This window comes from Mustelus asterias, chromosome 6 (genome assembly GCF_964213995.1).
Source record: "Mustelus asterias chromosome 6, sMusAst1.hap1.1, whole genome shotgun sequence".
Taxonomy (NCBI): Eukaryota; Metazoa; Chordata; class Chondrichthyes; order Carcharhiniformes; family Triakidae; genus Mustelus; species Mustelus asterias.
Window position 1 is genome coordinate 64,057,340 of NC_135806.1, and position 26,991 is coordinate 64,084,330.

The 26,991-nt window shown below is 41.2% G+C and overlaps 1 protein-coding gene across 9 annotated transcripts in view; it reads left to right on the forward strand.

Moving 5' to 3' along the window:
* LOC144494902 (terminal uridylyltransferase 7-like) overlaps positions 1-26,991 on the forward strand; it is a 90,740-nt gene that overhangs the window by 24,235 nt on the left and 39,514 nt on the right. For all 9 annotated transcript variants that reach the window (XM_078214432.1, XM_078214426.1, XM_078214431.1 and 6 more), the window contains exons 3-12: positions 1,013-1,167; positions 5,361-5,477; positions 9,140-9,317; positions 13,002-13,090; positions 14,558-14,609; positions 15,363-15,432; positions 19,445-19,571; positions 25,128-25,247; positions 25,921-26,040; positions 26,130-26,310. In XM_078214432.1, coding sequence (XP_078070558.1) covers positions 1,013-1,167; positions 5,361-5,477; positions 9,140-9,317; positions 13,002-13,090; positions 14,558-14,609; positions 15,363-15,432; positions 19,445-19,571; positions 25,128-25,247; positions 25,921-26,040; positions 26,130-26,310 — 1,209 coding nt within the window. The remainder of the gene's footprint in view (positions 1-1,012; positions 1,168-5,360; positions 5,478-9,139; positions 9,318-13,001; positions 13,091-14,557; positions 14,610-15,362; positions 15,433-19,444; positions 19,572-25,127; positions 25,248-25,920; positions 26,041-26,129; positions 26,311-26,991) is intronic.

Below are 26,991 nucleotides of genomic sequence, written 5' to 3' on the forward strand. Positions count from 1 at the left end.
AGTGTAGTTGACAGGAGATTTTTTTAATGAATTTAATTTATCTGGACTTCCAGAAGGCATTAATTAAGGAAGATGATGCCAACAAAATATTGGTAGAAACAGGTGGTGGGTGTCCTTGATGGAGTGAAAATTGATGGGCATGATGTATTTGAAAGACCGTCAATAATAGGAGTAGATAAATCACCTGGTCCACATATCTTGCATCTGTGGTTTCTAAGGGAAGTGGAACAAAAGATAGCAGCAGCACTTGCCCTAATCTTCCAATCTTTCCTAGATATTGGGGAGGTGCCAAAGGATTGGAGAATGTGAGGATCCTTGAGCGAGTGTAGAGAAGGTTTGCCAGAATGGTTCTAGGGCTGAGGGATTGGGATTTTAGGTAAATTGGAGAAGCTGGGTTGTTCTTGGAGTGGAATTCCCACTCACCTGAAGAAGGGGCTTAGAGCTCCGAAAGCTTGTGTGGCTTTTGCTACCAAATAAACCTGTTGGACTTTAACCTGGTGTTGTTAAACTCCTTACGTTGTTCTTGGAGCACAGGTGATGGAGGGAGTGTTATTGAGAGAGTACCAGATTATGACAGGTTTAGATAAAGTAGATGATGAAAAGCTGTTTTGCTTACTTAGTTGGTGGTATTAAGACAAGGGGACAGAGATTTAAGGTTTTGGATATGCAATACAAGGGGATGTGAGGAAGAACTTCTTTGTACAGCGAGAGGTCAAGACCAGGAATTCACTGAAGGTGGCGGATCAATGAATTTGAAAGGGATTTGGATAGGCTCTTGAGGGAAATAAACTTAGAGGGTTACAGGAATAGAGTAGGGGAATAGGATTGACTGAACTGCTCAACAAGAGCCAGAGTGAATTTGATGGGCCAAATGGCCTCCTATGGCATTGTGACTATGACACAATGAAAGATTTGGTTTATCTTTTCAAATTGCTGAATGACTGAATCCTTTTTGCAACTATATTATTATCTGTGTGTGGTGTTTGCAATTTGAGGCTAATTTCTTTTGAAGGCCAAAAGAAGTCCAAAAAAATGAAAAGAAATGAACAAATGCAAGACTTCAGTGCACCTGTTATTGATGAGTCCAAATTAACAATAGAACAACGCGTTGGATTATATCAAGCTGAAGAAAGCCTGCGTCAAGAATTTATCTTCAGACTCAAAAAGGTAAAGTAGTTTTTAAATAAACTGGTTTTGTTGCGTTGATAGGATAAATTTTAGAGCATGCTTAAAATGTTTAGATTCTGTATTTGCAGGGAATTTAGTTTCTCAGTAATGTGTACCGTTATTATTTCCTCAAAGCATTTTGTGTTGTTTCAAGGAGGTTGGAAATCTGTGGCATTTCTCTGTTAGACATGCACATATTTTTATTTATTACACACATGAACAGGACAAAAGCAACAGTCTACGCCTTAGCAACCATCTATTAAGGACCATCAAGGCATCTCTTGTCCACAATGCTGAAATAAAAGCCACCACAAAGCTAACATTCAAAACCAACTTTATCAAACAAACTATCCAATATCCCATACGTAAACTAACTAATCACCCTTCTGCAGTTCCCTTGTACCTGTTTTGCATGTGCCTTTGCCTTGTGTAATGCCCCTTCCAAGGGCTGTAAAATACCTGATGGAAGACTTTCATTGGGGGAGACTGCAGGCAGCCTTGTAAAACAACCTGGCACAGCTCTGCCTCTACTTTTTAGGAGGTGCAGGTTAGCTTTAAGTAATGCAGGCTAGTTATAAGTGGTGTTAACCTCATACAAATGAGCCTACTGCTGAGGCATGCAGCCACTTGACAGCTACTATAAATTAACAGGCATCGCAAGTTTGAATGTTGCTGCATTGGAAGGACCAGGCATGCGTTAATCCTGCATCACATTCCCCATTGCCGTTTGCAGGGCCTAGTGAATTTTGTCCTTAATATTTCCAATGAGGAAGTTTTCAGATGTGGAGAGGTTTGAAGCTGGAATAAAAATGACACCCTCCCACTCGTGTTTGGAAAATGAAAGAAACTGGGAATCCTAATTGGAATAAGTTGAAGCTAACATAGGAGTGCTTGGGGGCCCTCGTATATCTGAGGGCGTTTGCCAAGATTAGGAGAGCTGTTAAACAAACTAGTCAAGCAGCAACCTGACAGAGTCATGCTCACGGAATAATACCTTACAGAAATGTATGAGACAAGACCTGGGTATGTCCTGTCCCGTCAATTAGACCATAAGACATAGGAGCAGAATTAGGCCACTCGGCCCATTGAGTCTGCTCCACCATTCAATCATGGCTGATTTTTTTTCTTATCCCCATTCTTCTGCCTTTTCCTCATAACCCCTGATCCCCTTATTAATCAAGAACCTATCTATCTCTTTCTTAAAGACACTCAATGACCTGGCCTCCACAGCCTTCTGTGGCAAAGAGTTCCACAGATTCACCACTCTCTGGCTGAAGAAATTCCTCCTCATCTCTGTTTTAAAGGATCGTCCCTTTAGCCTGAGGTTGTGCCTCTGGTTCTAGTTTTTCCTACTAGTGGAAACATCCTCTCTACGTCCACTCTATCCAGGCCTCACAGTATCCTGTAAATTTCAATAAAATCCCCCCTCATCCTTTTAAACTCCAACGAGTACAGACCCAGAGTCCTCAACCATTGCTGATATGACAAGCTCTTCATTGTGAACCTCCTCCGGACCCTTTCCAAGGCCTGCACATCCTTCCTTGGATATGGGGCTCAAAACTGCTCACGATACTGCAAATGGGTCCGACCAGAGCCTTATACAGCCTCAGAAGTACATCCCTGCTGTTGTATTCTAGCCCTCTCGACATGAATGCTAACATTGCATTTGCCTTCCTAACTGCCGACTGAACCTGCATGTTAACCTTCAGAGAATCTTGAACAATGACTCCAAGTCCCTTTGTTTCTAATTTCCTAAGCATTTTCCCATTTAGAAAATAGTCTATGCCTCAATTCTTCCTCCCAAAGTGCATAACCTCTTTTCCACATTATATTCCATCTGCCACTTCTTTGCCCAGTCTCCTAACCTGTTCAAGTCCTTCTGCAGCCTCCCTGCTTCCTCAATACTACCTGTCCCTCTACATATCTTTGTATCATCTACAAACTTAGCAACAGTGCCTTCAGTTCCTCCCTCCAAACCGTTAATGTATATTGTGAAAAGTTGTGGCCCCAGCATTGACCCCTGAGGCACACCACTAGTCACCAGCTGCCATCCTGAGAAAGACCCCTTTATCCCACTCTCTGCCTTCTGCCAGTCAGCCAATCTTTTATCCGTGCCAGGATCGTACCCTTAACACCATGGGCACTTAACTTATTTAACAGTCTCCTATGCGGCACCTTGTCAAAGGCCTTCTGGAAATCTAAATAAATCGCGTCCACTGGCTCTCATTTATCTAACTTCCTTGTTACCTCCTTAAAGAACTTGGTAACAGATTTGTCAGACATGACCTCCCCTTGACAAAGCTGTGCTGAATCAGTCCTACTTCATCATGCACTTCCAAGTACTCTGCGATTTCATCTTTAATAATGGACTCTAAAGTCTTGCCAATGACCGAAGTCAGGCTAACCGGCCTATAATTTCCTGTCGGCTGCCTCCCTCCCTTCTTAAAGAGCGGTGCTACATTCGCTACTTCCCAGTCCTCTGGTACCCTCCCTGCCTCCAGTGATTCCTGAAAGATCACCACCAATGCCTCCACAATTTCCTCAGCTATCTCTTTTAGAACCCTGGGATGTAGTCCATCCGGTCCAGGTGATTTATCCACCTTCAGACCTTTCAGTTTCCCCAGAACCTTCTCCTTAGTGATGGCCACTACACTCACCTGTGCCCCCTGACTCTCCTGGAGCTCTGGCATCCCACTGGTGTCTTCCACCATGAAGACTGATGCAAAGTAACTATTCAGTTCCTCTGCCATTGCTTTGTTTCCTATTATTACTTCTTACAATTGGAACGATCCACCAGAGATAGCGACAGATACAGTTGGGAGTGAGTTGCCTTGGGAGTCCTCAAGATTGACTCTGGACCCCATGGAGTCTTATGGCATCAAGTCAGACATGGACAAGAAAACCCTGCTGGTTACACCTATCATCTCCCCTCAGCTGGTGAATCAGTACACCTCGATGTTGAACACCACTTGGAGGAAGCACTGAGGGTTACAGGGGAATAGAATGTCCTCTGGGTGGGGACTTGGGTGACAATCACCAGGACTGGCTTGATAGTGGTAGACAATTAAACAGCTAACTGGCGGAGAAAGCTCCACAAATCTTGAATATCTAAAGGGACTAAATAATGCTGACCTTGGCAAGTTGTTTCACTTTGTGTAGAGCACTAGTTGAAGCAGAGGACATCAAGAGGGTAAATTCAAAACTAACCTGCAGAAATATAATAACAGTGAGTGAATGGAAAATATGTGGAACAAATAGACAGGATTGGTGATTTTGACAGATTGACAATAAAAGAATGGTGATATAAAAGCATTTCAGGATGATGTCTAACTTGGAGCCAAATTCCCAGGATGTTCCGGTGCACCTCCTGCCTTTGTCCTTCCAAGTGGTAGAGGTTTCAAAATTGACAAGTGTTCTTAAGTATACGTTGGTGACTTGCTGCATCCTGTAGATACTACATTATTCTCAGTTGTAATGGAACAGAGAATGATTGTCATTAACTCAAGTATTGTGTTTTTTAAAAATCCGGCAACCTTTATTTTCTTGGAGTAGCTTTTAGGAATTTGGCAGATACCATCCATATCTGTGATGCTACAATTAGCTAGGAGACACTGTGAATAGCTCCCCACTCTTTTCAAAATGGTTCATTAAGGCCTTTTATCTGGAACCAGTTTTTCAGATCTCTATATACATGGGTATTTGGAATGGGCAATTGATGCAGCCACTAACTCTGGGTAATTTTCATTCCAGGCCCAGCAAATTGTTGGAGTATACCAAATTTGTTAGTCATTGTTACTGACTCGTAGTTTAATTTATGAATATGGTTTCTTTCTATTTGTAGTAGCCTTTGTTGGGTGCATTTCATTATAAGTAATGCAGTTCGGAAGTATGTTTACCTAACATACCAAATTAAATCTTTACTCCATAAATGTTTTTAGTTCTGTCAGAATCACACTTAGCCACTCTTTTAAGATGTTAAAATGTTGGGGTATTAGCACAACACATTGTGGAGCAAAGGATTCACGGAATTTATGGCACAGAATTATGTTGAAATATCTGCATTAATATTAAGCAGCCTGACTACATAGGTTTTCACATTTAACTTTGATATAACAGATTAACATGTTTTCATAACAGGTTTCGCCTCATGTTAACGTGACTCTATTTTTAATTTGTGCTACAATTTTTTTCAGCGTGCCCGAAGCTGCCCTGCTGCAAAGTACACCTGTAAGCTTTGTGATGTGCTGGTTCAATCTGTGCATTCTGCCGATAAGCACATTAAGGAGAAGCGACACAGAAAGTGTGTAAAGGTAAGTTTGTAGTAAAGTTTAAAAAAATATTTTCTACCAGTTTGGGGAGCTATTCTACTTTGAAATCTGTTGTTTCCAAAATGAAACTGAGAGTGAGTTACAGTATTACTTTCATGAATTATGATTGCATGATTCAAGGGTTATGGGAGGCACAGGAAAATAGAGTTAAGACCACAAATCAGATCAGTCATGATCATCTTAAATTTTGAAGTAGGCTCAAGGGCCCAAATGCCCTCTGCTTCTATATCTTATGTTCTAATGTTTATGTTCTAGCTCACCTTCATAGCATATTTTTGAAAAAAACACCATATTTGCAATATATGTTATTACAGAATTAATTATTGCAATGTAATTTTTAATAGTTGTTACAAAGCCATTAAGAGTCCAAAGAGTTTTTACTTGGGCTTTATCAATTGGGCATAGAGTAAAAGAGCAAGGAGGTTATGTTAACCTTGTATAAAACACTGTTTTTGCTTCAATTGGAGTATTGCATCCTGTTCCACACAGCGCACTTTAGAGAAAATGTGAAGGTATTTGAGGCAGTGCAGATGAGATTCACGAGAATGGTTACAAGGATGAACAAATTCAGATACGTAGATAGATTTGAGAAATTGGGACTGTTCTCTTTGGAGAAGAAAAGGTTAAGAGATTTTTTTTTAGAAGTGTTCAAAATCATAAGGAGTGTGGACAAAGTAGATGATGAGAAACTGTTCCCAGTGGTGGAAGGATTGCGAATGAGAGGGCACAGATCAAAGGTTATTGACAAAAGAACAATGGAATCATGAGGCGAAACCTCTTTCTGTGGTGAGTGGTTAAACTCTCGAACGCAGTGCCTGAGAGTTTGATGGAGGCAGGTTCAACTGAGGATTCTAGAGGGAATTGGATTGTAACCTGAAAAGGAAGAGAAGAATTATTGGGGAGAAGACAAGGGAATGGCACCAGATGCATTGCTTATTCAGAGAGCCAGCTTAGACACACCAGGCTGAATGACTTCCTTCTGTGCTGTAACAATTCTGTGACTTGTCACTAAATTACATGTCATGACCCTGTGGAACATGGAATGTGTATTGATGTCAGGTAAAACATATTAAGATTAAAGAAAAATCAAGAACAAGGTGAATTGAACAATGGATAAGGCAGGAAAAAAGACAAGGTACTGTTATATTTTCCCACCAATGTCCAAGATGTTTGCGAAAGATGATCACCACCTTCTAGAATATTCTATATCCCAGAACATGTAAGCTGGCTACAAAGCTTATTACATTATCATTATGGTGGCTCTTACTAGGGATCTGAAAAGTATTTGAGTTGCTTAATCATTAATATTTAATAATATATTAGACTTAGATTATACTTGCCTCACATTAGCAATGTGCAGTCTAAACTGAAGACAGTTAGCTTTTAATAAAACATACAGAATTATTTTCCATGCAGGAAATCAGTGTTTATGAAACCCAGTGATGAAAAGCTGTTGTAATTCATTAAAGGACTTACTGTAACAAATGTTATATTGTTGGTATCATTACTCACATTTTGAGTACTGCTTAGATTTAAAATTAGTTCTTCGATGCAGGGCTCTACATTGCTGGCAGTGGTTAAGTTTAATAATTTTAAGGGCAAAGTTTAAGTATTAAAGGTATGTTTTCGTTTCAGTATTGCAATTAAATATTTTGCTTCATAATCCACATGTTCAACATTTGCAAAGTTTATTTAGAATTTCACATTGGTTTGGGGGTGGGGAGGACACCTGCTAAGTGCACCATATTCATGATGGAAAGGTACATTGTGAGAGAAAGGAAAAGAAGTGGAAATGCAGAAAACCTCTTTGGTATCACTGGACTGGATTTTAAAGGGCTCCATGGTTTCTGCGCTGAGCTAAAATGTCAGCGGGGGGGGGGGGGGGGGAAGCAATTCTGAAAGTGATCCTGCAGCAGTTTAGCACTAGGAGCAGCTTTAATTCCTTTAAGGAGAGACTTCCACCACTATTTTGGGAGGAAGTCCCACCTTAGCAAACTGCTGGCTGATCGGATGGCCGGCAGCTCCGGAATACCAAAAGTACCAATGGGAGCATTGGCTGCTGCTGAGGAACCAGGTAACTTTGGGGTTAGGGACCTGGATGAAAAGGATTGGGGACTAGTTTCTAAAGGTCAAGCGAGAAAGTTAAAGTAAGGGGGGGGGGTGACTTTGTATGGAGGTGAGAAGGGAGGGAGGGGAAGGGGAAGGAAGAATGCCTTTGATGGGCCCAGCAAACCTGCAAAAGAGGTTATTTTGTTGTTCCCATATGGCATGAGCATCACCCCACCATGGGTAAAATACTAGCCATGATGTGGAAATGCCGGCGTTGGACTGGGGTAAACACAGTAAGAAGTTTAACAACACCAGGTTAAAGTCCAACAGGTTTATTTGGTAGCAAAAGCCACACAAGCTTTCGGAGCTCTAAGCCCCTTCTTCAGGTGAGTGGGAATTCTGTTCACAAACAGAGCATATAAAGACACAGACTCAATTTACATGAATAATGGTTAGAATGCGAATACTTACAACTAATCAAGTCTTTAAGAAACAAAACAATGTGAGTGGAGAGAGCATCAAGACAGGCTAAAAAGATGTGTATTGTCTCCTGTCTTGTCTGGAGACAATACACATCTTTTTAGCCTGTCTTGATGCTCTCTCCACTCACATTGTTTTGTTTCTTAAAGACTTGATTAGTTGTAAGTATTCGCATTCCAACCATTATTCATGTAAATTGAGTCTGTGTCTTTATATGCTCTGTTTGTGAACAGAATTCCCACTCACCTGAAGAAGGGGCTTAGAGCTCCGAAAGCTTGTGTGGCTTTTGCTACCAAATAAACCTGTTGGACTTTAACCTGGTGTTGTTAAACTTCTTACTGTAAAATACCAGCAGCAGAGGAATGAGGCCCATAAGTGGCCATTAATTGGCACTTGAGGGCCTCAAGAGGCCCGAGGGTGGATGTGCTGCCCAACACCTCCCCCATCCCCTGGAAAATTTCAACTTGTGTTGAGACCAAGGTCTGGAGCACTCTTCAGTTAATGATTTAAATACTTAGTACCTAATAAGCTCAGTTCTGCTTTATCAATTTATGCAATTTATGTTTTTTTAAAAAAACGTTACTTGACTTAAATTGCCTAATTTTTCTTTGATGTCAAGGGGAATAGATAGTTGCTGCATCTGAAGGAAAAAAAACTACAGCAGTACTTTTAAACATAGGAAAAGCAATGTTCACATGCACAATGTTTAAAGCTTACAGTGCTTCATCTCTTCTAATATACAATAGTTGGAAAAGTTCCTGCTTTTGATCCAGTAGCCTTCATTCAAATGTACCATTTGTCCCATTCTAAAATATTGCCAATTTATTTTAAACTCTCATTTTGAAAAGTTGAATAGCTGTTATACATGATTGCATTATGATAGAATTTTTAAATTCTGTGCATTGTTTTCAGTTTACCTTTTCTATTAAATCGCATCAGTGATTTTATTCAAATATTTCAGCTTAAAACTCTTAAATTATTAAAAATAAAAAGTGTGTCAAGTATTAAACATATTGGAGGATTCTCAATAAGATTATGGAATAAATGCAAAATAATATATATTGTGTTTGAGATATTTAAAATATTTGGTTAGCTAACTCGGTGTGTGCTATTAGGAAAAGCAAGAAGAAGAAATGCTCACAAAGCTTCCCCCTCCAAATCTCTCGCAAGTAATTGCAATTGATGCAGCCATTAACAAGATAGTGCAGGAGAGTGGCATAACTGAAGAAGATGTGAACAAAAGGCATGAAATTACAAGAAGAATGGAAACGGTTCTGCAGATTTTATTACCAGGTACATATTATCCACTTACACAGCCATGTTGCCTTCTTCGGCAACTATCTCCAGCTTCAACTTATTCCATGTAGATTCCAACTGAAAGTCTACTCGTTGTGTTATGATTACAGATTTCTCCAAGACATATAGAACTCCTAAAGCCACTGTTCACACTCCTAAGATGCACAACCACATACACACACTTGATCTCTCCCTTAAGCAACACTGTCTCATTCAATCTCGAAGCTGTTCTGGTTCACAGTTTCATTTCATCATTTGCTTCGTTCGGTGGTTTAAGAAAAAACTTTTTAATTTTTTCTTTCAGGTGTAAAGGATCACAAGCAAAGATACTGACAACCTTCCAGATCCTTCCTCCCAATCCCTGCCCACTGACCATACCTCTTTCTCGAATCTCACCCCTTTCCAGGTTTCACAAGACCTTCTGACCTTTTCCTAACTCTGAACACTGTTCTCAGAAAAGGCCTCCGCTTCATCTCCTTAAATCCCCACTTCAATGAATTTTGAGTTCGACATGATGCTGAGCTCTTCTTCCATTGCCACCTTGTTGACCAGGAGTCTTCCCCTGCTTAATGGATCCCTTCACCTGTTTCCAATATTCTCACTTCACCTGGACCCTTCTCTCAAGCTTCTTATCCTCTCATTATTCAGAATTGCTGGCATAATATCGGGATCTCAATTTCTCATCTAACCTCACTCACTAACCTCTCTCCCTCTGAATTGCTGCACTATGTTTTCTCAGGTACAAATCTAACATCATCATCAAACCTACTAACATGGGTTGAAAGACCATAAGAGGTAGGAGCAAAAGTAAGCCATGCCAATCCACCGAGTCTGCTCTGTCATTCACTGAGCTCATGACTGATTTGATATGATAATCCCCAACTCCACTTTCCTGCCTTATTCCCGTAACTCTTGATTCACTTACTGATTAAAAATCTATCTATCTCAGCCTTGAACATACTTAACAACCTGGCCTCTACAGCCCTCTGCAGTAAAGAGTTCCATCGCTTCACTAGCCTTTGAGAGAAGATATTCCTCTTCATCTCTGTCTTAAATGGGTGACCCCTTACTCTGAGATTATGCCCTCTGGTCCTAAACTCTTCTACAAGGGGAAAAAACCTCTCAGCATCTATCTTGTCAAGCCCCCTGAAAATCTTTGATGTCCCCATAATGTCACCTCTCATTCTTCTAAACTCCAATGAGTACAGGCCCAACCTACTCAACCCCTCCTCATAAGAAAATCCCTCCAGATGCAGTATCAGCCTAGTGAACCTTCCCTGGATTGTATTCGATGTCAGTATATCTTTCTTTAGATAAGGGGACCAAAACTGTTCATAGTATCCCAGATGTGGTCTAACTACTGTTTTGTATAGTTTTAGCAAGACTTCCCTATTTTTATACTTGTTCACTTTAAAATGAAGGCCAACATTCCATTTACCTTCTCTATTACCTGCTGAATCTGCATGCTAGCTTCTTGCGATTTATGCATGAGGACTCTCAGATCCCTCTGTGCTGCAGCTTTCTGCAGTCTTTCTCCTTGAAGTAATACTCAGCCTCTTTAATCTTCCTAAAGTGTATAACGTCACATTCTCCTACATTATATTCTATCTGCCAAGTTTTTATCCAACTTGAGGGGAGGTGGGGACTCCCTCATCTCTTTTTCTGGCACATTGATGATTGTATTGATGTTGCCTCCTGCGCAGGAGATGTATTCCTGTTTCTTCGTTCCCTCCTTTCTCACCATCCAAGGTCCCAAACAGTCCTTCCAAGTGACGTTGTGATTACTACTATTTCTTTCGATTTAGTTTACTGTATTCGTTGTTCATAATGTGGTCTCCTTAATATTGGGCAGATCAAGCCTAGACGAGGTGACCCTTTTGAGGAACACCTCCATTCAGTCTGTTAACATGACCCTGAATTTCCTGTCACGAGTCATTTTAATTCTTCATCTTATCACTCAGACTTTTCTGTCCTCGGCCTGCTGCAGCAAGCTGGAAGAACAACACCTTGGCTGGGATTCTCCCAAAAAAAACTCAAAAGTGCAGAATTTGCATAAAAACTGCAGTAAATCCCTTTGGTTTTTTTTAGCGTGATTTTCAAAATGAATCTCCCACATTCTGCATCACAGAGTGCCCTAGCATGAATCTCAATAAAAATCAGTGGGCGGGGTCTATTCCCACTGAAGAGGCCAGCGGCAGAGCGCTGAGCGGGCCACTGCGCATGCGCCAATCTGTCATAGCAGAGATCGGCGAATGCGCAGTGGCCCCGCACTGCCAGTCTCCCAATAGCTGGCCCGCGTCGCTGGCCATGTGATCACCCCGCGATTGCTAGCCTTCCGGATGTCTCTGGGCCAGTCCCAATCCGGTCCTCCCCCGCCCCACCGGCAGTCCTGATCGCCCCATTTCTCCCCTATCCTAATGGCCAGCCCCATCCCTTCCCCTGACACCAATCCCAATGCAGAGTGGCAGTGGGACCCCCCACCTCCACTGATCCCCCCATTTGCCAAGCCCCGTCTGCCCCCCCCCCCCAGTACTGCGTGATGTCCGGTGGGCAGTGCCAAGGTGGCCCCTGGGCATTGCCACTCTGTCCTTTGGGCAGTGCCAGGGTGCCACGCTAGCGCAGCCAGGCTATCAGTGCCTCGGGGGCACCCCCCCTTACCTCTGACCTTCTGGGGATCCTCCATGGCCTCCCTTCACTCCAATGGGTCGCCAGCTCCCCATTAGTGGGGAGTTGTTGGACCCTGCTGGCGTGAACCACTCCTTTCGGGGTGGGGAGAGAGAGAGGCTAGTCGGCCTGGAGACTTTAGTCGTGGGCCTGCTAAAATTGAGTATTAATATATTCAAATCAGCTCCGCACTGGAAATCTGGCGGCCGGAGACGTGTGGAGGCTGTGGCGTCCAGCGAGGAGCCCACTAAACGGCCTCTGCTTGTGTCTCCCGACCCGCTGCGCTCTCGAGAGCAGCAGGCTGGGAGAATCCTCCCCCCCCCACCCCCCCGCCCGCGCCTCAACGTTCACCTCCGCACTCTAGAACTTCTGAACTCAATATTTAGTTCAAAGTATTTAGATCATAACCTCTGCCTCCATCTTGTTCTCTCTTTATTTTGCTGGCTTGTTTTTTTATTTATCCCTGCATGTTGCACTCAGATGGCTGCTTCATAACCATAATTTGTACACAACCCTTTTTGTTACTATATCCATTGTCACTCTCTTGCTTTGGCATCATGAACTGTTTTATTATTTATTTAATCTCTCCTGCCTTCCACCTTTTTATTCTTCCTGCACCTCTCATCCCCACCCCCCAGCTTTCAACTGGCTTAAAAACTTCATTTTTAATTTCTATCTTTCTTCAGTTCTGATGAAACGTCATCAACATAAAATGTTAACTCTCTTTCTCTCCACAAATGTTGTGTGACCTGCTGAGTGTTTCCAGCATTTTGTTTTTTTATTGCAGTATTTTTTTTTGTGTAATGTTTTATAATTTTACCTATGATATAAATTGTCACACAAAAAAGATGCTTTTCTGTAATGCTATGTTGCACAAAAAAACTCATTTGTACGATAGGTCTCCATTTAAGTATTTTTGATATTATACTGGTGTAGTAATTTTATTTACTACAATACTGCAATAAACCATTGTTGAAGTATATGGTATTTATATAATGGTTTCCTTTTATCATCCAGACTGCTCACTTAGACTGTATGGCTCCTCTTGTACACGATTTGGCTTTAAAGATTCTGACCTTAACATTGATATACAGTTTCCAGCTCATGTAAGTTTCCAGAGACTGAATGAAGAACTCTGTACATCAACTGTGTATGCAATCAAGTTTTGAGTACACTCTTTGAGATAAGTCTGATGTTAAAATTGATCAACTATGAACTTTATTGTTTAACGTTCTGAATACTGAATTTCCAGATTACTTTTAAAACTGGCATACAATTTCTGCTCTGCAATCTGTCTGATGTAAGTGCTTTGCGAATTCTGATTGCAAGAGAGGCTGGTCTCAGTAGCACCATCTGGTATTTCTAATCTCTGTACAGTTGCAAACAGTCTAGACTCAGTGTCTGATAATTGTCGGGCATTGCTTGCTTTCCCTACCATCTTGTGTAACTTTGTAACCTCCTTTGCATGGCCTGCTAAAATGTCAAACTCATTTTACCCATCTTGGAATGAATTCTCTCAGGACTCAACCCACGGTCCCATAGCAAAATTACACTTTGCTCTGTATATCATCAAAAACTATGTAACAGAGGAATTTTCTAAATTAAGTATAAAGGCTTAGATGTTTAATGATGAACAGAAATATACTGAAGAAATTTAATATGTATGCCAGCACTGTATGTTGCTATGTCCCAAACAAAACATTTGGAACTATATATGCAAACAATATGATCCTTGTGAAGACTGGTGTGTCAGAATTTTTGGTCTTTCTCACCTGTTAGGCAGGAGCAGATTTGGCAGCAAAGTTTGGTGGTGAATCAACTTTTTGAGACAAAGCCAGGACAAGTTTATTAAGTTTTAAGATAAACTGTAGCTATAAACACAGGCAGTGATTTACAGTTTAATGCAGATTATACCAGCCACAACAAGGTCTAGACGGTAGAGTGCACAAATGGTTTATCTCGCAGCTTTAGTCTTTAGGTCTTCAAGTCTCTCTGTTTGTCTGTTATCCAGTTAACCCCTCCTTCAACCGATCACTTTGAGTTTTGTGTCTGACCATACCTTCCTTGATTAGCCAGGTATCTTTCATGTGAATATCACACTACCAAATAACCCTTTTCACTTCCACCCATGTTCAACTGTCTCTTATCTCAAGGATCCAAGGTCTTGAATTCCAGAGAGGCATAGACTTTACAGTCTTGTACTTTCATGTGTATGCACAATTCCCACAGGCACTCTCAAGGACCCAATATTTCTACTGCAATTTCTTTTATATCTTGATATAATTTCCTGTTGTCCAACTACCTTGGCATCTTTTCTATGCTATGCCCACTTCTAAGTTTTCCCACTTAACCAGTCCACAAAAAGACTAATAAAGTTGTGTTAGTTTCTGATAAAATTGGTTTCTTGTATGAAAATTAGAATTTAACAATTAGTATTCTGAGTACCCTAATAATCTTGCAAATAATACTTTGATACTTTTGTGACCGGGTAAGGAAGAAACAAGTTTTATATGAAAGCGGTAAGTTAAAAAATTGTTTCATAAATAAGTAGACTTTTCCTTTTTGTTTCTCAGATGAATCAACCAGATGTGCTATTGCTGGTTCAGGAAAGCCTTAAGAACAATAGTAAGTTCTTCAAGTGATAAGAGAAGATATTTTTCATCTATTACATTCATCTTGCCCTGTTTTTAGAAACCAGTACATTTTATAGAATAATATATAGATTGAATGATTATGTAATATAAGTTATACACATTTTGAATTGTATTTGTCCATCTTTTTGCCTGGAGCTTAATCAGACATGAGAACTACAGAAATTTATCTTGCCCTCTTAAGTTATGGCATACTTTACAAATTAACATATGAACTATATAGGCATATACAATGTTTTGAACTAAATGCCACCAGCAAATTAAAATTTAGCCACATTTTGTAATATTTTTGTCCTTTTCCAATAGGTCAAAAGTAGAAGGCCCTAGATCCTATCCCAGGAGCTAATTTACAAAAACTAAAATAAATCATTAGAGCTCCAGTAAATCAGAATAGGGGTTCTTCTTCAAAATTTTCTAGAAGACTGTTGCCCACTGAAAGTGAGTCACCATGTTTATACAGTGACGAATATTGTGTGCCTTTTAATTGTTTATCAAGTAACGCTTAAGTTCTACTTCAAGAGAATGTGTAACTGGGCCAGAGGATATGGTCCTTTGAAGGATCTGCATTTTGAATGTCAACACAGTCCCTAGTAAATGTGTTGTTCAGGTTAGTTTAGTACTAGCTCAGTTCATAAATATTGAATCTCCCAGTGATGAGCAGAAAGAACAGTTTAACAGTCAGAAGAATTGTTAAATAGATTTTTTTGCTCTTCCCAAATTTATTCAGTTTCTTTCATTGATGTTGAGGCGGAGTTCCATGCCAGAGTGCCTGTCGTACTATGCAGAGACAAGCAAAGGTTTGTCGGGACTTACTTTTCTTAATCTGAATGTAATTACTGTACTATAATGTGTAATGTGAACTGAGCCATTTGTAAAAGACTAACTGAGCTTTAATGAACCAAATTTAATAATACACTTTTTAACACACCATAAGAAGTCATGTTAAACTTAAATTCTTCCTTTTTTCATTGCACCGTGTATTAAGATTATCTTTCTTTCTTTCCCTGACCTCTGGAGGTATGCACATTTTGTCACTTCATCACTAAAAAGCTGCGAGGGATGACTTGCCACTGAACCCAACCAATCCCATTTAGATGTGGGAAGACTTGCATTCAGTTATAAAGCTTTCTTCTTTGTTCACACTTTCCTTAATTTCACAGGAGGAACTGTGAACAATAACTAGTTAGAAAATGAGTAAAACCAGGTGTTTTAAGGTTTGCCTTAACCAGTAAACCCTTCTGTATCTATACTTTAAATAATATAGCTTTTGTAAAACAATTGCCGGGGGGCGGGGGGGGGCGTTGTTTTTTCTTGATACGTTCTCATATTGACTACTTTCAACCTGTGATTTTTCAACAAATAGCTTTACTATAGATGATTCTAAACTTTGTTTCAAGTTATGGTCTTTTGATAATTCAGACATTTTCTGTGATCATACAAGTTTGAAAGGGTGAAGTTTGTTGGGTTGATGACCTTTTCACCACGCTTCAAAAGATGCTTGATTTTTCGAAAGCAATTTAACTTTCTATAGAGTCAGCATATTAGAAACGCATTGCGTTTTTTTTTTGCAGTTTTGCTGATTAGCAAATATTAAACTATGTAAACCTTTGATACCTTAAAAGTAAACCCCTGAATCAATAGATTGTCAATGGTGTCATATCTACAGACATACTAAGAATGTAAAAACATGCCTGTTTTTCTTTAGTTGTACTGAAAATGTAAATATAAAGCTGGTAAATCTTCGGTGAAATGCCATTTTAAAAAAATGTTTGGATTACTTTACAGTAGATATTCTCCTCGGATTTAGCTTTACTGCCCATGCTTATGAACAGATCCAATGACTGAGAGTATGCCTTTGTGTGCCATTGCTAACTAGTGACACCCAAAGGTCAAACAAGGAATTCTTGTTACTGTGCTCTGACTTACAGTGTAAGAAGTCTCACAACACCAGGTTAAAATCCAACAGGTTTATTTAGTAGCAAAAGCCACTAGCTTTTGGAGCGCTGCTCCTTCATCAGGTGAGTGGAATTTCAGTTCACAAACAGGGCATAAAAAAACACAAGCTCAATTTACAAAATAATAGTTGGAATGCGAGTTTTTTACAGGTAATCAAGACTTAAAGGTACAGACAATGTGAGTGGAGAGAGGGTTAAGCACGGGTTAAAGAGATGTGTACTGTCTCCAGCCAGGACAGTTAGTGAGATTTTGCAAGCCCAGGCAAGTCATGGGGATTACAGATAGTGTGACATGAACCCAAGATCCCGGTTGAGGTTGTCCTCGTGTGCGGAACTTGGCTATCAGTCTCTGCTCAGCGACTCTGCGTTGTGTGTCATAAAGGCTGCCTTGGAGAACGCTTACCCGAAGATCAGAGGCCGAATGCCCATGACCGCTGACGTGTTCCCCAACAGGAAGAGAACACACTTGCCTGGTGATTGTCGAGCGGTGTTCATTCATCCGTTGTCATAGCGTCTGCATGGTCTCCCCAATGTACCATGCCTCGGGACATCCTTTCCTGCAGCGTATCAGGTAGACAACGTTGGCCGAGTTGCAAGAGTATGTACCGTGTACCTGGTGGATGGTGTTCTCACGTGAGATGATGGCGTCCGTGTCGATGATCTGGCACGTCTTGCAGAGGTTGCTGTGGCAGGGTTGTGTGGTGTTGTGGTCACTGTTCTCCTGAAGGCTGGGTAGTTTGCTGTGGACAATGGTCTGTTTGAGGTTGTGCGGTTGTTTGAAGGCAAGTAGTGGGGGTGTGGGGATGGCCTTGGCGAGATGTTTATCTTCATCAATGACATGTTGAAGGCTCCGGAGAAGATGTCGTAGCTTCTCCGCTCCAGGGAAGTACTGGACGACGAAGGGTACTCTGTCCGCCGTGTCCCGTGTTTGTCTTCTGAGGAGATCGTGCGGTTTTTCGCTGTACATGGTACATTGGGGAGACCATGCAGACGCTATGACAACGGATGAATGAACACCGCTCGACAATCACCAGGCAAGAGTGTTCTCTTCCTGTTGGGGAACACTTCAGCGGTCACGGGCATTCGGCCTCTGATCTTCGGGTAAGCGTTCTCCAAGGCGGCCTTTACGACACACGACAACGCAGAGTCGCTGAGCAGAGACTGATAGCCAAGTTCCGCACACATGAGGACGGCCTCAACCGGGATCTTGGGTTCATGTCACACTATCTGTAACCCCCACAACTTGCCTGGGCTTGCAAAATCTCACTAACCGTCCTGGCTGGAGACAATACACATCTCTTTAACCTGTGCTTAACGCTCTCTCCACTCACATTGTCTGTACCTTTAAGACTTGATTACCTGTAAAGACTCTCATTCCAACCATTATTTTGTAAATTGAGTTTGTGTCTTTATATGCCCTGTTTGTGAACTGAAATCCCACTCACCTGATGAAGGAGCAGCGCTCCGAAAGCTAGTGGCTTTTGCTACCAAATAAACCTGTTGGACTTTAACCTGGTGTTGTGAGACTTCTTACTGTGTTTACCCCAGTCCAACGCCGGCATCTCCACATCATTACTATAGTGTATCATGTGGCCCCATGTGACCTTACCACTGGTATTCAGAAGAATATACTTTTTCATAACCAGGATTCTGGCAAAACTCCAACAAATTTAGAGAATGTTGTTCAATGGGTAAATCAATAGAATTCAGTAAAAATAGTATCTTTAGAGAAACTGTAACTTTTACAGTTTGCTTCAAAGGCCAAACAGAAAAGATACTTGCCCTGCATTAACAATAAAATTGGCCTTTGAAATTCAAGGAACCTCTGAATAGCAGTGGACCTTTAAAATCACTGGGCACTTAAATTGAAGGTCCTGTCCATCAAAGGCATTGCAAAACAATCAAGGTCCTTGCCCATGCCCATACACCGCTGTCAATCTCTTACATTACATTACATTACCCCAGTAAGACCACCCTACCACACCCCCCTGAGGACTCAAGCACAGCATGCTTAGTTTAATGGACTGACTTGCCGCTTGATTTGTGGATATGTACCAAATTATTTGTATTACTTTTATACAGATCCCCATCTAAAGAGTGGCAATAAAACCATGTAAACCAAGGTCACCTTGAAATATGCATGACTCCCTCCGCCTTTGTTCTTAAATGTGAAAATTATTTGGATTATAACATTTTGTGCAAGAGTTGCAAAAACTGACCGTAAATCCTCATTTTATAAATAGGGGCATAAAAATGCAAAAGGAAGGAACCTTTATAAAACTACGGTTCAGTCTCCACTAGAGTGATATTGTGCCCAATTCTGGGCACCGTACCTTGGGAACACCTTAGCAGAAAAGATTTATGAGAATGTTTCCAGGTCTGAGGGATTTTATTGTGTGTGTAGGTTGGTGGAGCTGGGGCTGTTTGCTTCAGAGAAGAGAAGGTCAAAAGGAGATTTGACAGAAGTGCTGAAAACTTTGAGGGGTCTATACAGCATAGATTAGAGCAAAATTGTTCCCATTGGTGGAAGGGCTAAAAACCAGAGGACACTGAATCAAGGTGATTGGCAGATGAACCCGTGGCAACATGAAAAACATTTATGCTGCGAGTGGTTAGGATCTGGAATGCACCACCTGAGAGTGTGATGGAAACTGATACAACTGGGATTTTTAAAGAGGAATTGTCTAAGGGACCTGACAAGAAAACATTTGCAGGACAACAGGGAAAGAGTGGGAGATTTGGACTAGCTTTTGTAGAGAGCTGGCACAGACGTGACAGGTTTGAATGCCCTCCTGTGCTGTAATCATTCTCCGAATCTTTGATGATTATTTAATTTTCTTTTTATTCCCTTCAGTGGCCTTTTATGTAAAGTGAGTGCAGGCAATGAAAATGCATGGCTCACAACATGTCACTTAGCTGCCTTGGCGAAGATGGAACCTTGTCTTACTCCACTGGTTATTGCCTTTAGAACTTGGGGAAAGGTAAGAACTTATTTTTAATAAAGTTACATTTCATTTTAAATTATTTTAAGTTGTACCTTTTCTTCACTTTGTAAATTAAAATAGATGCTTTTCCTTTTTGTTTAGTTGTGTTTTATTTGCTTTTGACTTTATTTTTAGAAATTTGCTTGCTTTGTTTCAGTTTGGGCATCTGGCAGGTTTTAACTTTTCTTCTAAGATAAAAACAAATTACTGCGGATGCTGGAATCTGTTACAACACCAAAAATGCTGGAAAATCTCAGCAGGTCTGACAGCATCCGTGGAGAGAGAATAACTAATGGTCATCCAGACTTGAACATCAACTCTATTCTCTCTCCACAAATGGTGTCAGACCTGCTGAGATTTTCCAGCATTTTCTGTTTTTGTTAAACTTTTTGTCCCCTTCCTGAATGGGAAATGATTGCACCATTGCCTCTAAATCCCAAAACAGATTTGGAGAAAATTTAGGGTGGAATTGACAGTGTTGTCCATTGTTCAGAACAACATGTTATTTTTGCCAAGGAGGGTCCTTACTCTCCTTTTATCCTTTGGCTACACAGCAGCTATCCGCATAGAATCATAGAAACCCTACAGTGCAGAAGGAGGCCATTTGGCCCATCGAGTCTGCACCGACCACAATCCCACCCAGGCCCTACCCCCACATATTTACCTGCTAATCCCTCTAACCTACGCATCTCAGGACTCTAAGGAGCAATTTTTAACCTGGCCAATCAACCTAACCCGCACATCTTTGGACTGTGGGAGGAAACCGGAGCACCCGGAGGAAACCCACGCAGACACGAGGAGAATGTGCAAACTCCACACAGACAGTGACCCGAGCTGGGAATCGAACCTGGGACCCTGGAGCTGTGAAGCAGCAGTGCTAACCACTGTGCTACCTTGCCGCATGTCTGACATATTCCTCTTGCATATAGTTGTTTAACCCCAGGACATCTGGTTACTTGTCTGTCCTCTTCAAATTCAACTATCTGACAGGTGGTTATGCAACTGCCCGAGACTCATGAGTTACTGTCTGCATCAAAAGTTCTTTGAGAAAACAACTGTAGCAGTTCTTTAGAAAAAGCTGCTTACACACACAGCATTTCCTAAGAATTTTTAACGTGTTCCAAGAATTGTCAGTACAATTCTGTCGCATCAAATTTGCAGTAAATTTAAACATTCTAACAGTAGACAGAGCAATAATTTCTTCTCTCGGTTGCTTCAGGTTGACTTTTTTCATACATAACTGCAACAAAATTCTGGTGTGCATATTTACTGTTAGTAAGGATGTGGAAGCGCTGGAAAGAGTGCAGAGGAGATTTACCAGGATGCTGCCTGGTTTGGAGTGTCGGTCTTATGAGGAAAGGTTGAGGGAGCTGGGGCTGTTCTCTCTGGAGCGGAGGAGATTGAGGGGAGACTTAATAGAGGTTTATAAAATAATGAAGGGGATAGATCGAGTGAACGTTCAAAGACTATTTCCTCGGGTGGATGGAGCTATTACGAGGGGGCATAACTATAGGGTTCATGGTGGGAGATATAGGAAGGATATCAGAGGTAGGTTCTTCACGCAGAGAGTGGTTGGGGTGTGGAATGGACTGCCTGCAGTGATAGTGGAGTCAGACACTTTAGGAACATTTAAGCGGTTATTGGATAGGCACATGGAGCACACCAGGATGGTAGGGAGTGGGATAGCTTGATCTTGGTTTCAGATGAAGGTCGGCACAACATCGTGGGCCGAAGGGCCTGTTCTGTGCTGTACTGTTCTATGTTCTAAATTTCACCACCCTTTGCCGCCTCACCATCACTACCAATGTCTATACTTATTAGGGGTGAATTTCTTGACATTTCTGCTCTGCCACTATAACCGTGGCAGAAATCCCATTTCAAACGTGTAGGTGGAATTCCCATCAAGCTTCCACCAAATTTCCAGCAATGAGACAGGAAGAGCCCTGAGGAAATTTATTCCTTTTGGTAACCTGAACACTACCTCACTTTGAACTTCTAAAAATCATTTTGTAACCTTGTGAAACCTTCTATTTTGACTCTTTATTTGTCTCAGCTGCTTCTGTCTCAGAGTAACTTTATATTTCCCAGTGGGATCAGATGTTAAAGATGCATCCAGGATCCAAGCAAGAGTTGCAAAGTACTGATGGGAGACAGGGCACATAGATTTTACTCATAAAAAATCAACCGTAATGCTTTGCTTCTGTCAAATTTGACTCAAATTTGCCATGTTCCTTTAGGCCTATGAGCTTTTAATTTTCGAACAAATTTGCCACCGAAACTTTGATGACATCAAATGCACTGCTCATGAACCCTCCTTGTTAATGTTCCTTGTTACCGCTTCAAAAAATTCAATCAAATTAGTTTTATTGTTAGGCATCATAGGACATGTCCTTTCCTTAACAAATCCATACTTACTGTCCTTGATTAATCTGTGCTTTTCTAATTAATGATTTATACCGTCTGTCAGAATTTTTTCCAATAACTGTCCCATCACCGTGGTTAGTCTGATTGGACTAATTACTTGGGCTATCCAGTACAATGTGAGGCGCCCTCCCATCCTGTAGCTCCATGCCAGTCTCTGGAGAGGATTGGAAAATGATGGTCAGAGTTCTGCTACTTCTTCCCTTGTTTCTTTTGGCAGTCGGGGTACATTTCACTTAGGCCTGGCCACTAATCCACATTCAAGGACCCTAAGCACCTAATATTTTCTCCCATGTTTATTCCATCCAATTATTCACACTCCTGTTCCCCAACTGGAATTTAACCCTGAAAAGTGTAAAATGATGCATTTTGGGAGAACTAACAGGACAAGGGAGTACACAATGAATGATAGGATGCTACGAAGTACAGAGGACCAGAGGGACCTTGGAGTGCATGTCCAAAGATCCCTGAAGTCAGCAGGACAGATAGATAAGGTGATTAAAAAAATGTAAGGGATACTTGCCTTCATTAGCCAAGGCATAGACTGTAAAAGCAGGGAGGTCACGATGAAGGTGTATAAAACACTTGTTAGGCCACAGTTAGAGTACTGTGTGCAGTTCTGGATGTCACACTGTAGGAAGGATGAGATGGCACTAGAAAGGGTGCAGAGGAGATTCACCAGGATGTTGCCTGGGATGGAATGTTTCAGCTATGGGAGGCTAGGGTTGTTTTTCTTAGGGCAAAGAAGGCTGAGCGGGGACCTGATCAAGGTGGACAAAATTATGAGGGACATGGATAGGGTAAATAGGAAGAAACCTCTTCCCTTAGTACAAGGGTCAAATATCAGGGGCATAGATTTAAAGTAAGAAGCAGGAGATTGAGAGGGAACTTGAGGAAAAATCTTTTCACCCAGAGGGTGGTGGGAATCTGGAATTCTGCCTGAAAGGATGGTAGAGGTGGGAACCCTCACAACAGGTAAGAAGCATTTAGATGAGCACTTGAAACGCCATAGCATATAAAGCTACGGGCTTTATGGGATTAGAATGGATAGGTGTTTGATCGCTGGCGCAGACATGATGGGCCAGAGGGTATCTTTCTGTCTTAGGACCACATCACCCTAAGACAGGCCTGCTCCTGCTCCTCCTCCTGTGAGCTCCCGAGCTCTCGAAAGGAGCCAGGAACCTCAGTTCGGGCATCCCACTGCCTGTCTTCTCACTGGTGACGGTTGTGGGCAAGCTTCTCCTGCAGGAACACCAGGAGGGTTATGTGAGTGGGTCAGACATATTCATTGTAGATAAATTGATCCCCAAGGTTGGTGAACTCTTAAGTGCCTAAATATTGTGGTCTGGACCGCGCCACCGGGTTGGAAGGAATCACATTGAGTTTGCGCCGAAAATTACACTGTCGTTCTTTTTGGAAAATTCCGCCCCAGATGTGGCATTTCTCCATGAATCTGTGGTTTTGTACCAAGTAATATGTATTGTGATGACAAGCTTTTAATGGATACAGTGTTTCTCACTGTAGCTCTCATAAAGATGAGGAAATCCAATTAGTTTATTCATCTAGTTTTTAAACAATAATTCAACCATAATAGTATCTTGAATATTGTTGAAAAGAGAGACATGTTGCTGAAGCTTTTCATCTTGCACTCATCAGAACAAACGCAAGAGTATTAAATTTCAAACAATGACAATTTACACAAAGAGAGATAAGGTCCATGAGTTGAGCGAGCGTAAACATTATAAACTTGACTGGTTGTTAGTGTAGCTATTAGCACACTCAGGATTGTTAGCAAGTGCTGAAGGAAAGCCGCCACCTACAAACTTCATTCCAAAACTGCACATTATCCTGACTTGGAACTATATTATTGTTCCTCTGGGTTAAAATCCTGGAACTGCCTTCCAACAACACAGTGGGTGTGTACCTACACCACATTGACTGCAGTGATTCAAGAAGGCAACTCACCACCTCAAGGGCAACTGGGCATGAGCAATAAATGCCTCCCTAACCAGTGACATGCACTTCCTGTGAACGAATACTTAAACAAAAAAAATCAACATGCCTACCACTCGGCCTCTATTTCTCCTGTGGTATTTTTGTTGTGATCTTTTGAAATGTGACGTTCTTATATTTGTCCTGATTGATGCAAGATGTGTTGAGTATAGGGCTAACGGGAGGACTTTGAATAGTGTGGAGGAGCAGAGGGATCTAGGTGTATGTGTGCATAGATCCCTGAAAGTTGGGAATCAAGTAGATAAGGTTGTTAAGAAGGCATATGGTGTCTTGGCGTTTATTGGTAGGGGGATTGAATTTAGGAGTCGTAGCGTTATGTTGCAACTGTACACAACTCTGGTGCGGCCGCACTTGGAGTACTGTGTGCAGTTCTGGTCCCCACATTACAGGAAGGATGTGGAGGCTTTGGAGAGGGTGCAGAGGAGGTTTACCAGGATGTTGCCTGGTATGGAGGGGAGATCCTATGAGGAGAGGCTGAGGGATTTGGGATTGTTTTCGCTGGAAAGGCGGCGGCTAAGAGGGGATCTTATTGAAACATATAAGATGATTAGAGGTTTAGATAGGGTGGATAGTGATAGCCTTTTTCCTCTGATGGAGAAATCCAGCACGAGGGGGCATGGCTTTAAATTGAGGGGGGGTAGTTATAGAACCGATGTCAGGGGTAGGTTCTTTACCCAGAGGGTGGTGAGGGATTGGAATGCCCTGCCAGCATCAGTAGTAAATGCGCCTAGTTTGGGGGCGTTTAAGAGATCCGTAGATAGGTTCATGGACGAAAAGAAATTGGTTTAGGTTGGAGGGTCACAGTTTTTTTTTTTAACTGGTCGGTGCAACATCGTGGGCCGAAGGGCCTGTTCTGCGCTGTAATGTTCTATGTTCTATGTTCTATGAAAAGCATTGGCCTCACATCTCTCTTTTCAGCAATATTCAGATTCTGTATCACCAAACAACTATGCACCAAACAGGGCCTCAGACTTGCCAGCACCAACTCAAAAAAAACACCAAATGAAACTAGACACAGGTTTCAACTTTCACAACAAGCCTTTTTTTTGTGTTGTACATTTCTAGAATTGTAAATGTGTGATTTTCTTTTAATTGAAAGAAACTTCTTGTTGTTTTCAGCTTTGTCACATCGACAGTCCAGATGAAGGTGGACTGCCACCCTATGCGTTTGCTTTGATGGTAATCTATTTTCTGCAGCAGAGGAAGGAGTGTATTCTGCCTGTGTATCTAGGATTATGGGTAAGATATCTGTTTGATATCATCTCTTAAATTTTAGTTAGTTCTTTTGTTACTTATTAGCTATCTAGGAAGCTAGCTACAAGCAACGTTTGAAATGTGGAAATATTTACATACTTTCCTACCTAATCTTTGTTTTATCTTCAATCTACTGAAAAGAAGAAATTGTCAAGAGTACCATAGGCATATTTTGACGAAGAAACCTTTAAATTTTTAATCAATAACTATGACTTAGAGTTAGTAGCCTATTAAAATGTGTTGCTCACATTTATTTAGAAGAAAAACTCCGGAGTAAAAACTCTGGAGCACAAATTGGTTTGACTTCTTAAAAATAGCTATAAGGATATTGGCACCAGCTTCTCCACAGTCAGTTTTATCATAAACAGGCCAATATTTTTGTGCTTTTCTTAATTATGATTACAGACTTTACCTTACCACAACTTTCTCTAATTTCCTCTTCCATATTCAGTCAGTTGACTATTTACAGAGAAGAAGGAAGAGAGTTATCTGAATAAACACAGAAAATTGTGCCTCATAGCAGGACAACACAACCTATATAAAAATAGTTGAATTGTTAATCCAATGGCATGTTAATATTTGAGTGTTCATTTAATTGTATGTATGCTCATTGGAATATATAAACATGATAATTGTTCTATAAAATTTTTTTTTCAAGATCAGAGATTTTATGGTGGCAAACCTAGCCAACTTCAATCTTAAATGTGTAGAAAATAACAAGGTTATCTGGGAATTCAAACCTACAAGTGGGGATGATGGCAATTCTAATGAAGGAAAGGTATGTTTTTCTATCTTGTGGGTGGATTCAATCATTTCTTTAAACAGTTATGGTAATTGAATAATTTGTCGACCACGTTCCTTTGATAGGCTCCACTTGTATTTGGACTAGATCAACAAAATTCTGTACCAGCAGGGCAGCTGTGGGTTGAACTGCTTCGATTTTATGCACTGGAGTTTTCACTGGCTGATTATGTAATTTGTATACGGATCAGAGAACCACTTTCTCGGGAAGCTAAAGACTGGCCCAAAAGGAGGATTGCTGTGGAAGGTATAAAAAGAAACCTACAAATGTAATAATCCATCCCGATTGTGAGTCTAAATGCTAATTCTTTTCATCTTCCTGCACCCATCTCCTTGCAGTTGGTAGGGTGATTTTGGTAGGAAAATTATGAATTTGGTGTACTATTGACATTAATATTTTGTGATTCTAAGTTGCCCCTAAATATACTGCATTGGCATCATTGTTTTGTACATTGCTTAAAGTATGAAAGTGAGAAATTAGAAGAGGTACATTTTTTTCTTAATTTATACTTCGGGTAGTAGTAGTGTAGCAAAGCTCATCCCAAGTTGTACTGAAAAATTGATAGCACTTTTACCCTTTATCTCCCAAATCCTTCTTTCTTGGAATTATACGTTTGATTCCTCCAATCAGATTTCCACCCCTGCCACAGTACCAAAACTACTCTTGTCCAGTGGCATCCAATGTGACTGTGGCCAAGGCTATTCCTCCTCCTTGATCTGCCTGTAACCCTTGACATGACTGACCACACCATCCTCCTCCAACCCCTCTTCTCCATTGTGCAGTTGGTGGGACTGCACTTGCCTTGGTACCTTATCTAACCATAGCCAGTATGTTACTTGCAGTGGCTTCACTTCCTGCTTCCTCGCCATTACTGTTAGTATCCCCAAGGATCTATCCCTGGTTCCCTCATATTTCTCATTTACTTGC